General features: G+C 43.6%; 1 protein-coding gene across 3 annotated transcripts in view; it reads left to right on the top strand.

Moving 5' to 3' along the window:
- DCTN2 (dynactin subunit 2) overlaps nt 1-14,048 on the top strand; it is a 63,073-nt gene extending 49,025 nt beyond the window's left edge. For all 3 annotated transcript variants that reach the window (XM_032210912.1, XM_032210911.1, XM_032210910.1), the window contains 11 exons: nt 319-380; nt 860-958; nt 1,180-1,340; nt 3,044-3,197; nt 4,393-4,458; nt 5,703-5,741; nt 7,244-7,321; nt 8,066-8,137; nt 11,195-11,297; nt 11,499-11,590; nt 13,525-14,048. In XM_032210912.1, coding sequence (XP_032066803.1) covers nt 319-380; nt 860-958; nt 1,180-1,340; nt 3,044-3,197; nt 4,393-4,458; nt 5,703-5,741; nt 7,244-7,321; nt 8,066-8,137; nt 11,195-11,297; nt 11,499-11,590; nt 13,525-13,611 — 1,013 coding nt within the window. In that variant the 3' untranslated portion in view covers nt 13,612-14,048. The remainder of the gene's footprint in view (nt 1-318; nt 381-859; nt 959-1,179; nt 1,341-3,043; nt 3,198-4,392; nt 4,459-5,702; nt 5,742-7,243; nt 7,322-8,065; nt 8,138-11,194; nt 11,298-11,498; nt 11,591-13,524) is intronic.
- The last annotated feature ends 1,029 nt before the right edge of the window (nt 14,049-15,077 follow it).

Here is a 15,077-nt window from a genome sequence, read left to right as displayed (position 1 = left end):
TGCCATTGTATCTCCAAATAGTCACTAAATAGTCACTGTTGTGAATCGAGGCGTAGCGGTATTTGGGTGATTTTGTTGGTGATATGAAGACTTGCAAATGATGAGTACCAATATTGGAGTTTATGCCAGCGTCAGCACTGCGGCCAAGGTTTCCAGACACATTGTGACAAGAGGAAATGTTAGAAAACTACAAAATCTGCAAAGTTCAAAGGGAGGGGAGTTAACACTCATCTGCTTTAATTTAGATTTATGGAAATATATGAACCTACAACTCATGTGGTCTAAAATTAAACGGTGTCCCTTTTCTCTGTTCAATAGATTTCTCTGATCGTATTGGCAAATCCAAAAGAACTGGCTATGAGTCTGGAGATTATGAAATTGTAAGTTGTTGACCTATTTGGACAAATTTGACTGAAAAGGGAGTCTTCCAGTCCAGTTCTGGCTCAGCTACACACACACACACACACACACACACACACACAGACACCACACACTCACTCTCTCTCCCTCCCTCCCTCCCTCTCTCTCTCTCTCTCTCTCTCTCTCTCTCTCACACACACACACACACACACACACACACACTTACACACTTAGGTGACACTGCAAGGAGAAAAATCCAGGCACTTCTTTTGAAACATTTCCATAAAGCCGACTTTAACTCTTTACAACAGGCAGTAGAAGCCATTTAAGGCACAACAGGCTGTATCTTAACACATACCCCGAGGGGTGTTTTCCAGAGAGTAAGTCATCTGTATAGCAAGTTTGGTTGAAATTGCTCAAGGTGTTCCAGAGTTATATATATATATTACTAACTGCTATCCTGAAATGCTAACCTTGATCTTCTGTCTTTTTCATTAAGTTAGGAGAAGGACTTCATGTGAAAGAGACCCCTCAGCAAAAATATCAGCGACTACTGCATGAAGTTCAGGAGTTGACTACTGAAGTGGAGAAGATCAAGGTAAAAATTGAAGATAGACAAAGGAGTTCTGGAATTTCTTGAAGGGGTCTTCTTGATTTGGACCTACCGTCAGGTTAAACTGAGCCAGGTCTCAGTCTATTATTTAGTTTCTGTGTGTGTAAAATTAAGCACTTCCTCAGATCATATTCTTACATTAAAGTTGGAGGGGAGGCAACTGTGGATCATTAGACTTTTTAACACTTGTATTCCTGCTTCCTCAGAACAGCGTAAAGGAGTCCTCAGCGGAGGAGAAACTGACACCAGTCACTCTTGCAAAACAAGTGGCTGGCCTGAAACAGCAACTGGTCTCCACCCATCTGGAGAAACTGTTGGGACCCGACGCCGCCATCAACTTGACGGACCCGGATGGTGCTCTGGCCAAGTAGGTTGTGATAGGGCGAAGACGTCCTTCAGGGAATAGCCTTTATCACCAGCTTTTTCCAGTCAGACCCTCTGCACTTAAGGATCTGAGATCGTGAGTGTCAACTTTCCAGGCAAGCTCAAGGTCAAATATATTTTTCGGAGTACAAGACTCACCAAGATTTTAAAGAGGCAATTTTAAAAAAAAAAGTTTTTGCACTCTGCAGACCTTCCAAATACAGCATGTTTTTTGGGAAAATGGGCCTGTTTTTTGTAAAAAAGAAAAAAAGAAAAAAAAAGAGCATGCCATAGCCTTTAGGAGGCTTGTAGAGCACTCCTGGGGCCCGGGGGGGGGGGGGGGGCAAAGGTGAGCAAAAAACAAACCATTTTTTACTTATTTTTGCCTCCTCAGCCCCCAGGAGCACTCTGGAAGCCTCCTAAAGGCTATGCAAGGCCATTTTTGCAAAGGGGGCAGGGTTTCAGGAGGCCAAAAATGCTTTATTCTGTGTATGACGCACCCTGATATTCAGCCTCTGTTTTGAGGGGAAAAGGTGCGTCTTATACTCTGAAAAATACAGTATCTTTTCTTTCTCTCAGACTCTATGAGGGGTAATACAGGTAGTCCTCAGCTTACAACAGTATATTAAGTGACCGTTCAAAATTACAACAGCCCTGAAATAAGTGACTTATGATTATTTCCCACCAGCAGAACCGAGGTGGCGCAGTGGTTAAATGCAGCACTGCAGGCTACTTCAGCTGACTGCAGTTCAGCAGTTCGGCTGTTCAAATCTCACCGGCTCAGGGTTGACTCAGCCTTCCATCCTTCTGAGGTGGGTAAAATGAGGACCCGGATTGTTGGAGGCAATATGCTGACTCTGTAAACCGCTTAGAGAGGGCTGAAAGCCCTATGAAGCGGTATATAAGTCTAACTGCTATTGCTATTGCTATTTTATACACTTACGACCGTTGAGGCATCCCCATGGTCATGTGATCAAAATTCAGACACTTGGCAATTGACTTATATTTATGACGGGTGCAGTGCCCGAGATCATGTGATCTCCTTTGGCGACCTTCGGACAAGCCAAGTCACTTAAAAAACATTTAACAGTTAAAACATTGACTTGGGGAATTTTTAATTGCAATTCCTGTAAATATTTGTAGTCATGACAACAATGCATACTCACGTTTTTCTATTTTAAGCTGAGGGAGTGGAAGGCACTGAAACGTGCTGGCATTTCAACACACCCGAAGAACTAGAAACATTCATTGTAACTTGAGTGTTGGGTTTAACTAATATTGTTTCCATTTGGTTGTGGTTAATATGCATTGTATAAAAACAAAAAGTTGCATGCCGCACGTGTCAGAGCAGTGAAATAATGTGTTCAAATGCAAACAACCAGCTCCATTATTGATTAGATTTGAAGTGCAAATCTTTTGGTAACATTTTGTCACCATGTCCTCCTTTTGGGACAGGAGTCTCCAAACTTGACAACTTGACTTGTGGATTTCAACTCCCGGAATTCCCTAGTCGGCCATGGGGAATTCTGGGAGTTAAAGTCCACAAGTCTTAAAGTTGCCAACTTTGGAGACCCCTGTGTTAGGATGTATAACTATGCCCACTGCTTGTGACCTGAAGTAAGATAGTTATTGTAGCTCATGCAATCAGTGAGAGTGCATCTTTCCCATGTGTTCTGTACAACTTAATGGGTTTTTCTGCCTTTGCAGGCGTTTGCTTCTTCAACTGGAAGTGACAAAAACAGCTAAAAGCGTTTCTGCTGGTGGGAAAGGTGCTGCCAAGGTCACAGCCGGCCCAGAAAACACCGTGACGTACGAACTGCATTCCCGGCCTGAGCAAGACAAGTTCTCTCAAGCTGCAAAAGTAAGAATGGGAAATGGCTTGTTCCCTGGGTCCTCTCTTGAGACGGTGGGGAAATGCATTAGAATAGTGGGATATGAAGTAGGTAGAACAGAGGTATCTTTCTCCAGGACTTTCCTGGGTAGCCAAGGTGGAAGGATTCTGCAAGCTTGTGAACTGTTTAAAAGAACAACAGCTGCATTGGTGGGCTAATGTTCATGATTTCACAAACAACTCACTCACCAAAATGGTTGGACATCTATAAACGCTGTTTTAAAATGTGTGTGTCATTTTATAAAAAAATATTTTTTTGTAAATTAAAAAGAGAAATGTTTATTTACTTTGTTTTCAAATTTAAAAGATTTGTAAGACTTGCCCCTCTTCAAATGCAACTCTGGGTGGTGGCAGATAGTGGAAGTATCTCTCTCTCTCTCTCTCTCTCTCTCTCTCTCTCTCTCTCTCTCTCTCTCTCTCTCTCTCTCTCTCTCTCTCTGTCTCTCTCTCTCTGTCTCTCTCTCTCTTTCTCTCTCTCTGTCTCTCTGTCTCTGTCTCTCTGTATATGTGTGCGGTGTTAAAAACAAAATATGGCAGATAGTGGAAGTAACTGACAAAAATTTATCTCTGAACAAGAATTACTCTTACTTCTGCATGGAAACTGTTAAGACCAGAGTCGTCAAGCTGATATCACCACCTTGCTGCTGAAAAATTAAGGTGACTTTAGAGAGAAAAAGTAACATTGAGAAACTGGGATTCTAGACTCTCCAGATTTCTGGAGCTATTTCCTTATTGCTGGCACTGTGTACACCTTAAAACAGAACCTTGCCTGATCCCATTTCTAGTCAGCTCCATAAAGTGTATTCAACACTGAAGGATTTGTTCATCTGTTAGAAATCCAGGATATTCCTCCAGAAATTGCTGAAGAACAACTTCCAGGAGCAGGAGCCAGCATGACCTTTGGGAAAGGATGATGGGAGTGATATTTCTGTGCCACAAGTTCCCACAAGTGCCTGGTCCCTTAACTTCTTTTTAGTGGCATGAAACAAACGACGACAATTCTGTTCTTTGAAGTGCCTGCTTCTCAGAAGACTCCTCTCAATTCAAAACAAAAATTTAAAAGCCGTTCGTCTGCTTGAGTCCAAGCTAGCAGAGATTTGTGGATCAAATCAGAAGGAGGGGAGAAAAAAAATATTCCAATAGATATTTTTTTGTGTCCTGTCAGATAGCAGAATTGGAGAAGCGTCTGGCTGAGTTGGAGGCGTCAGTTCGTTGTGAACAGGATGTGCAGGTGAGAGACACACGGGGCAGTAGACTGGCAGGTTGCCTGACAATGATGGGGATTTTTGTCGGCTGTAGTGATCCCAAAGCTCCGTGATGGCGAACCTATGGCACGCGTGCCGGAAGTAGCACACAGAGTCATCTCTTTGGGCACGCAAGCCATCGCTTGTTGTTCTTCTGGGTTCCAGCATGCTAGCCAGCTGGTCTTCACGTGTGCAGGAGCACCAGAAATCAGAAGAGCAGCTGCCTGGTGTGCATGCGCGTGCCGGGAAGATGGTCTTCTGGTTTCTGGTGCATGCATACACACCGGCCCTTTGGTCTTCTGGTTTATGGTGTGCATGCATGCACGAAGACCAACTGGCCAGTGTGCATGCACGCCAGAAACCAGAAGACCAGGTGGTCGTTGTGCATGCACGTGCCGGAAACAGAAGACCATCTTCCCAGGGTACGCATGCGCACCGGGCGGCTGCTCTCTGGTTTCTGGCATGAACGCACGTGTGTACCCCTATTTCGGCACTCAGTGACGAAAAGGTTCGCCAACACTGCCGTAGCCTTAATCATTATTCAGGCCTGAGGTTAGGTTTTTTTTTTTTTATGGAGAAGATAGGGAAAAATATATGTACTGTATGACAACAGCTGAAATTCAGCAGTGGATGCATTCCATGAAGAAGAGCTTTCTTTGGGGTCTTTCTAGGGCTATTCACTTGCCTTACTAGGTGAATTCTGAGATCTAATTATGTTATAAGCGAAACAAAATCTTGTTAGAGCTCAATTTTATTCAGAGGGGAGGAGGACCTCACATCGTAAGAAGATTGTAGGGGCCTAGATAGGGGAAAACAGATTCAAGTCAGACTGAGTGGCTGAGCATTTGGGGCCTTCCTAAACTCAGGGAATTTCCACCTGGATGGGGCTGCACTACTCCGGATAGGCCAAGTGCGCCTTCGAAGGGTCTCCTTCAGTTTGAACAGCAGACGGCAGCCATGGCTTGGAGGGCCTTTTGACAGTTTGTTTTATAGATCAAATTGTCCCCATACTGACAGTCTCTCATGCCTTAGTCACTGTCTTCTGGATTAATATTCCAGAATTTCCCCATTTAGCATGGGAGTCGAAGTCTAAATATGTTAAAGTTGCCAGTTGCCAAGGTTGAGAGAGACTGGCCGGTATTAATGACATAACATTGTATTGCACACTAATGTCTTTGTTAGAAACTGAACGGCATTGTATTAAACCACCCTTTTTCCTTCCTCTATCTAGAATCCTCTGTCTGTTGGACTGCAGGGCGCTAGCCTAATGGTAAGGCATTGATTCGGTCTTCTTATTTGGGGCCTGTTGGGACTAGGAAGGAATTAAATGGGATGGCTGCTTTTCAGGAGTAAGTATGAAGGAATCTCGTAGATTGGTTTATACCAGGGATAGGCTGCTGAGGGTTCGCAGGGATTCGGGAGAATCTCTAGCTAAGATTCTGTGCAGTTCGGAGAACCCCCAAATCTCACTCCTTGCTGGCCCCGCCTACCCTGCCCCTCCCAGGAGTCCCCATGCGGCACATTTTGGATGTAGGTAAGTGCAGGGCATGTGCGGAGGCTGGGGGAGGGTGAAAAACAGGCCCACTGGAAGCTTGGGAAGGCTGGAAATGGGCCTGTTTCCAGCCTCCAGAGGGCCTCCGGAGTCTGGGGAGGCTGTTTTTGCCCTCCCGGAGAGTCAAAAAAAGTCTCTGGAGCCCAGGGAGGGCAAAAACGCCCCTCCACCGTGGTGCAGGAGACCAACGTGACCCCGCCCACTATGGCCACGCCCATCCAGCAATCAGGCAGAGAACCCTTTGCTAAAATTTTTGAAGCCCACCCCTGGTTTATACTGTGCAAACCCATATTGTGATCGATAGTTGCTGTACAAAGCCCTTGGATGTATATAAAATCCTGGAATTGGGAGGGTTAGAGAAAGGAAGAAATTTGGGGGAGGCGGAATAGATTTCAGTAAGGCACAAGTGAGGCACGTATTTAGCCTTTGCAAGATGCTCTAGACCAGGTAGTCCAGATTTGGCTATGTGTCTTAGAAGCCAAAAATCAAAGGGACAGAGAAATTGCCAAGAACATTTTGGTCTGGCAAAGTATACTTTTTTCCAATCTCATGCAGAAGTTAGCACGAGATTAAAATGTAATAAATAAGCACTGCCTGGTTTTTATATGTGACAGGCAGAGCTTTGAATGCACTTTCAGGGTTATTGTCTTCTTGTGTGTGTGTATTTTTTTATCCATATCCTGTGGACACTCAATGTTATTTAATAGTTTAAAAGGACCTCAACTTTCCTAAATGCTATATAGGGATCAAAAGATTGGGTATAACTTCATACTTTGAATGACTAAGCTCTTGGTGACATAATCTCCATCATATCTGTATCTGGATATGTAGGCCTCCTCACCATTAAGTTTGTATACACACATCAACCTCAGACAATATTATCAGTCGTAAATACTCAATGATATATAGCTGGCTATGGACAAAAAATATATTAAAAAGCTCCATGTATATTATTTCACCACTATCACGAATCGGTTTTGTTTTCTAAAAATAACTCAAAAAATAGACACTTCTGGCCTTTTGAGCTAGTGACAGGAGAGAGGGCCTTAGATTTAGAAATAAAGGGAAAAGGAAAACCAAGATAAATGTTATGTGAGGCTTAGAGACTGCAGGTACATTTGATTAATCAGAATGTTGCAAGCAATTCAAGGACTTTTAGATTTTCATTCTCTGTATTGTCAACTGAGTGATTGACACGCTTCAATCCCATCCACCCTTAGGAAACCGTGGAGCTCTTGCAGGCCAAAGTCAACTCCTTAGATGTGGCAACTCTGGACCAGGTGGAGGCAAGGCTACAGGTGGGATTTATTCTAGGGTTTCTTTTTTTAAAATATAATTTTATTTAAAAAAAACTAAAAAGGAAGATTAGAAGTGTATACAAAGTCATTTAAAGTAAGAAAGAAAAGAGGAAAAGAAGGAAGTCAAAGAGAAAGCTAAACGTGAAAAAAGGAGTAAATGAAAAATAGAAAACAGATATAAAGAAATGGCTTCCAGTCTGCTTTACAGCACTTTACCCCTTTCTCTAAAGTTACAATATGTCTCTGTTCTTTCTATTATCTGTCCTATGTAATCTTCAAACCCTAAATCGTAAGTTCAGTTTTTTTCCTGTTTTCTGGAAAAAGTTTGCAAGAAGTTTCCAATCAGAAATACTTGGAAACATTGTATTTTTTTTTAATCAAAGAAATGAATTTGGCCATCTCAGCAAATTCCATCATCTTCCCCGACCATTCCTCCGTTGCAGGCATTGCCGGGTGTTTCCATCTTTGTGTCTACAATAATCTTGCTGCACTTATCATATACAAAAATGAAGTTCTATTGCTTTTTTTCCAACATACACTGATGTAGAGGATTTTGAAGATGAATATATAGTTGAGAGCAGAGGTCTGGGTTGTGGAACTGATGAACAAAGAATTGGAAAAAGTTTCTCTAGGATTTGCCAGCAGGAAATACATTTGGGCTTATCAGATGGGATATTGACATTGTGGCAAGGTATTGTGGGATGCTCTGTTAACATCAGTTTTTGTTGTTGTTTTCATTCCTAGAGTGTTTTGGGAAAAGTGAATGAGATTGCCAAGCACAAAGCCACAGTAGAGGACGCAGACACTCAAAGCAAGGTCAGCTTCTGTTCAGTCTTTCTAATACAGAACGTGATAAATACACTTTAAAAAAAAATCATATATATAGGTAGTCCTTGAGTCACAACTATTCGTTTAATGTTCAAAGTTACAATGTTGATGTTGAATAAATGGTATAGACAGTCCTTGAATTATGATAATTTAGCCCAAAATTTCTGTTGCTAAATGAGGCCTCATTTTACGACCTTTCTTGTACAGTGGTTAAGTGAATCCCGGCAGTTGTTAACTTATTAACACAGTTGTAAAGTGAATCTGACTTCCCCATTGACTCTGCTTGTCAGAAGATTGCAGAAGGTGGGTTAGATGATCATGGGACACTGCAATTGCCATAAATATGAGTCAGTTGTCAAGTATCTGAATTTTGATCATGTGTGAAAAACGGTCATTTTTCAGTGCTGTTGTAATTTTGAACGGTCACTAAATGAACCGTTGTAAGTTGAGGATTAGCTGCATTTAGGACTAGTTCTCAGATTTCCACCCATTGCAACATCCCTTTGGTCACATGATCACAATCTGGCTACCCAATGTCTGACTCATGATTGCATCATCACAGCAAGCCGCAGTTATGTGTCTGTGATTTTTGATGCTCCTTGCTGGCTTCTCACAGATCTTGCTGTTATGAGAGGTCCTCTCTTAATGTTGGTAACCAAGGCTGCTGGGATTGCCATCACTAAGTGCCCTGTTCACATGACACCGCCCCTTATAACTGTGTTGCTTAGCTACAGCAATTGTGGTCTCCATGGCTATCGCAACCTACTGTATATCAGGAAAACTTTAAAGCAATTTTCCTTGACTTGAATAGGAGGAAAATATGTATCTCACCTTTATTATTTTTACAAATAGCTCAAGGCAGCGAACATATCCAACACAACCTTCCTCCTCCTATTTGAAGACAGGGGTGGAGAATCATGGCCCTTTTACGACGTGTGGACCTCAACTCCCAGAATTCCTGATGCATGCTGGCTCAGGAATCCTTGGAATTGAAGTCTAGAAATCATAATGGGACCATAGTTTTCTCTCTCTTTTTTAAGGGGTTTCCAACGGACACTAAGTACTGTATGTATCTACGCTTAGGTCAAATCATATTTTGCTTTTTGAATCTGGATCCTTGCCCAGCCCTTAGTGTGAATGCCTGGCATTCAGCAAGGGCAACATTTGTTTCTGGCTGATAATCTAAGTATATGGTGATTTGTACTGCCTGTTACCAATTCAGCAGCTACACCTAACTCATTTTTTTAAAAAAATATCTTGAAATATTAATAATCTGTTGTGTCAGATATCTTAAAACTCATTGGGTCCTGATGACTCTAGATCTTGGTGGTTTCCTGAGTTCATTTTGTCAGCTCCGGATGATTGATTCCTTGTTCAGATTCTGCCTGTAAAAAATGGAGATTATGCTGTTACATGCCCATCCGATTTCTAAGAAAGGAGAAGGGAGTGGCACGTGACATGGCTTGCTGTCACACAGGAAGGTGCTCCATTTGTTTAGCCCTTAGCACTTAGTGGCTGGCATGTGATTTTGTGAACTGAACTTTGCTAGATGGCAACTAGAGCACTGACTGAGCAAGAAGACTATTCAGCCTGCACTAGAGCTGATTTATGCACTAACTACAGGTAGTTCTTGACTTAACAACAGTTCGTTTAGTGATTGCTCAAAGTTAATGACAGCACTGAAAAAAAGTGACACAACTGTTTTTTTTCACACGACCGTTGCAACATCCCCCCCCCCCCCATGGTCATGTAATCAAAATCCAGGTGCTTGGCAGCAGAGGGGAAGGGGAAGAAGAGGGGAGGAGTGGGAGGGAGGGAGGGAGGGAGGGAGGGGAAGAAGAGGGGAGGAGTGGGGAAGAGGAAGGGGAAGAAGAGGGGAGGAGTGGGAGGGAAGAAGGGGAAGAAGAGGGGAGGAGTGGTGAAGAGGAAGGGGAAGAAGAGGGGAGGAGTGGGGAGAGGAAGGGGAAGAAGAGGGAGGAGTGGGGGAGAGGAAGGGGAAGAAGAGGGGAGGAGTGGGAGGGAAGAAGGGGAAGAAGAGGGGAGGAGTGGTGAAGAGGAAGGGGAAGAAGAGGGGAGGAGTGGGGGAGAGGAAGGAAGAAGAAAAGGGAGAGGAGGAAAGAAGAAAGTAGAGAAGAAGGGAGGGAAGGAGAAAAGGGGAGGGAAGGAAGGTTGTGGTGAAAGAAGATGGATGTATGGAATGGCAGATAGAGAAGTCCCGATTATATATTCAAATCTTTAGATGGAGAAAAGAATTGTTATAAAGGTTAAAAGCTATACACACGATATTAATAATAACTATGAGAATGTATATTTGTGAATGTATGTATGAAGAATTAAAATAAAAAACTGTTTTGAAAAAAAATCCCGATGCTTGGCAACTGCTTCGTATTTATGACGGTTGCCGTGTCCTGAGGTCACCTGACCCCCTTTTGAGACCTTCTGACAAGCAAAGTCAATGGGACAGCTAGATTCACCTAACGACCATGATGATACTAATTTAACAAACACAGTGATTCACTCAACAATTGTGGCAAGAAAAGTCGTAACATGAGGCAAGCTCACTTAACAAATGTTTCACTTAGCAACAGAAATCTTGGGCTCAATTGTGGTCGTAACTCAAGGACTACCTGTACATGTAGGTTGGTTAATGGTTGGTTAATAATTGATTAGTGCCAACCAGACAGTGGTCGTATTCTGCCGGTTTGCCCGAACCGGTAGCAGAAATCGCGGCTGGCCTCGCCCACCTGCCTCAGCTCTATGTCATCCCATTAGGCCCTTTTTTAAGCCAAAGCGCATGCGTGGAAGCCTGAGCGCCTGCACACGGGCTCACAATTGTGAACTGGTAGAGAAGGTAAGTGAATACCACCTCTGCAACCAGATCATGAGAGTTGAGGGCCAACTTTCTCCCAGGTATGCACACATGCATTTGTTCACCTAGGTGGTGTGGCGTTTCAGAAAGTCAAGGCCAGGGCCAGATTGTCACTCTACTTCTCTCCTTGCTCATGAGATTCCTATCTCTCTCTCTCTCTCTCTCTCTCTTTCCAGGTCCATCAGCTGTATGCACTTGTGCAGGAGTGGAGCCCCCTGGCTAGCACCCTACCTGAGGTGGTGCAGCGCCTCGTGGCCGTGCGGCAGTTGCATGAACAAGGTGAGTTCTCGGGCCTTTTTTGGTGGGGGGATTATGGTGAGGACTTCTTAAAAACTGGGTGGAGGGGGGGAGAAACCAACCAGCCTTGAAGTCATGGATTCAATAAACATTCTCAGCCTTTGGGTTCTTATTACCCCAAGGAGCAATTCTAGTGCTGAACAGTTTTTTCCTCCAAGTGACTTGGGTTCGTCTTGGTTACAGCCATGCAATTCGGTCAGCTCCTGACTCATTTGGATACTACCCAGCAAATGATTGCTAATTCCCTGAAGGATAACGTCACCCTGCTGACACAGGTAAGACTTAGAACACTGAGAATCACCCGGGGTAGTGCCAGACCTCTGTGACCTGAATCTTCACGAACATCCCTCTGCACGTGAAACATGCACGCATGTCTCAGAGTTTAAGAGTAGGGAGCAATCTGTTGCGCTCACCAAAAGGTATACGGAATTGTTTATCCTATGACTGTGAGGTGTAGAGGGAGGAGTCTTGATATGTAACATTTGCTCAAGATTATATAATCTTTAGACATTGTAATTGGGAAGATACATTTAACGTTTTCTTAGAAATGTCTTCTGAACATCAGAGGTCAGAGGGTAAGTTTTTGGAAGAGGGCTGGTACCTAGTTTAGCAACAATTCTGACCGGTAGCATCAATGGATTCATCAGTAGCTCTGTTCCTCCTTACAGAATCATAGGAGATGGAGGAGATCTCAGAGACAGGTCATCTGGTCCATCCAGGAATCCATTGTTAGTGTACCTTCTCTCTCATACAGCACAGTCAGTCGGGTTCCTTTGTCTGCTACAACGGCAACTCTCTTTGTTTTACCAGCTCTATTTCTTTCCCCAGATGCTCAGTCCGGCTTCCAAAAACACTGTAAGGGAATTAAAAATTACTAATACAGTGTTCATCAACGAATCTGAGGATGCCTTTTATTGATCTAGATCGGGGGTGTCAAACTCGCGTTGTCTCAGCATCGTCACATGACATATCACAACTTTTTTCCCCTTTGCTAAACTGGACGTGGGTGTGGTCAGCACGTGAAGCATCTGGCCCATGGGTGGCAAGTTTGACAGCCCTGATCTAGATCATGTCTAAATCTGAAAAAAGGGGCAGTTAGGGCAGTGACCACATTAGAAGATTTGGGGGTTCAAGTAATGTTAGACTTTTTTCCATGCTCAGCTTGGGTGTTGGATGTTTAATATTATAATAACTAAAATTCACTGATAGATAAGAGAGATTTTATAGATAAATAGAGGATGGATGGACGGACGGACGGACGGACACACACACACACACACACACACACACACAGCTATGTAGAGATGGATGGATGGATGGATGGATGGGTGGGTGGATGGATGGATGGATGATAGAGAGATGTATACAGACATGATGGATATAGATAGATTAGATGATAGATAGCTAGATAGATGGATAGATGGTTAGATAGATATAGATAGATAGCTAGATAGATGGATAGATGGTTAGATAGATATAGATAGATAGATAGATAGATAGATAGATAGATAGATAGATAAATAGATAAATAGATAAATACATAAATAGATAGATGATAGCTAGCTAGATAGCTAGATAGCTAGCTAGCTAGCTAGATAGATAGATAGATAGATAGATAGATAGATGATAGATAGATAGATAAAGATAGGTTATAAATGATAGGAAATTATGCAACATTTTGCAAATTATGAAAAATGTAAAATGAAAAAGGATGTTTGCCCAATTTATTCTGTGTGGAGGATACTATTATTCTTGATGTGTATTGAATCAGTTTACTAAAGCACAGCCTCTAGTTATTAGATATCAGCACTACCCTGAAGCACCGAGAGGTTCGGTGGCGTAGTGGTTAGAATACAAAACTGCAGGCTACTTTTGCTGACTGCCAGCTAATTGCAATTTGGCAGTTCGAATCTCACCAGGCTCAAGGTTGGCTCAGCCTTCCATCCTTCTGAGGTCGGTAAAATGAGGACCCAGATTGTTGGGGGCAATAAACTGATTCTGTAAAACCGCTTAGAGGGCTGTAAAGCACTGCGAAGTGGTATATAAGTCTAAGTGCTATTGCTATTTGGGGGTTCCAGATGGTAGATAGCCTCAACTTGGTGCTCATGGGGTCCTCACTGTATATGGTGATAGGCAAGGGGTTCCAATGAATCTGCCTGGCTGTTTCCCCTTCGTGGCTGACCATTCTCCCCTCACCTTCTCTCCTTAGGTTCAGAAAGCCATGAAAGAGAATCTAGCTGCTGTTGAAGACAATTTTGCCAACATCAACTCACGGGTACAGAAGCTGGCCAAATAAACCTCCTCTAACAGAAAAGGCAGGGCAGGAAGGTTTGCCCCCACTCTTGTAAAACACACACTAATTGCTCTGTCCTCTCCTTACCTTCGTCCCTTTTTTTGCACATTCATAGCAGGGGTTGAACCTTCCTACGGGCCAGGGGACTGAGGGCTTCTATGTTAAAAGGCAGCTGGACCCCTCCCCCCTTCCAATGTTTCCCTGTCCTTGAAGGCTGCTGATTGCAGAGGGGAAAGCTGCACTCCCTGCTTGAATGGGGGGGGGGGGGAGCTCTGTCCCAGTGAGGGAAGTCATCCTTTGGCCCATTCCTCGAGGAAGTCATGCTGCCCCTTTGTGGCCCGGAAGGAAGGGCCTTTTACATGGAAAGGCGTCTTATGTTCTCAGCATGGGAGTTGAATTGTGTTGTATAATTATTTTCTGTCATTAAACTCTGATGCTTACTGCTTTGTGCTGTAGTCTTTTTTTTTTTTTTTTTTTTTAAATTGAGACATAAATCAGTGGTGGGATTCACAATTTTTTACTACCGGTTCTGTGGGTGTGGCTTTATGGGCATGGCAGGGGAAGGTTACTGCAAAATCCCCATTCCCTCTGCACCCCACTAACCTGCTTTCCAGCTCCGTTCTCCTGTTCAGGGCAACAAAAGAAGATCGGCTGTGAGGCATCTGGGGCGGGGCCAGCCTATTTGCTAGTTCTCCGAACTACTCACAATTTCCGCTACCAGCTCTCCATAATCTATCAAAACTGGCTGAAGACCACCTCTGCATAAGATCTAATGAATATCTCGCCTTCAGATGATTTGTTATATTCTCGTCTGTTTTCATCAGGGATTAAATTCTCCTTTGCTACTACGAGGCCTAGGGTGGTGTATAACTAGATATCAGTGGGTGACTAAGCAGCAAGGCAGTTCTGAAGGGCCTGCCTGGGAGTATCCTGGTAGGTCAGAGAGGGTGGGGGTGGGGGATTCTCCAGCTCATTGTCTAAAGTTGGGCTGTATGAACTTGCCATCTGGCTTTGCACGGGGTTAATGAGGCCTCACATTCTTGTCTTCCCTCTGGGGAACGCAGCAGCTTTAGGGACCCGGAATGCCTTGGAGAAGTGGGCCTCGTGTGTGCATCCATAAAGGGAGAGCAGAGCTTTTGGCCTGTCGCAAATGGGTGCTTTCTTTTGCAACGTAATGCCACCATTTCTGAAGAGCCCTCAGAGCTCTTGGTGTATCAAATCTGTGCAAAGCATCAGAAGCAAAGTAAATCTTTTAATCCCAAACGCACAAATCAGCCTCCTTAGATTTCTGCCTGCCACATGTAATGTCAGTATCTTCAAGAAAATAAGACCCTGCATCTTCTCTCTCAGCTTCCCTCCTAGCAGTTACTGTATAGTGTAGTAGTGGAATTCAATTTTTTTTTACTACTAGTTCTGTGGGTGTGGCTTGGTGACTGTGGCATGGCTTAGTGGGTGTGGCTTGGTGGGCG

This window comes from Thamnophis elegans, chromosome 2, assembly GCF_009769535.1.
Source record: "Thamnophis elegans isolate rThaEle1 chromosome 2, rThaEle1.pri, whole genome shotgun sequence".
In the NCBI taxonomy this organism is placed as follows: Eukaryota; Metazoa; Chordata; class Lepidosauria; order Squamata; family Colubridae; genus Thamnophis; species Thamnophis elegans.
Note: the sequence above shows the minus strand (reverse complement) of the source record. Positions and strands in the feature narration are given on the sequence as shown.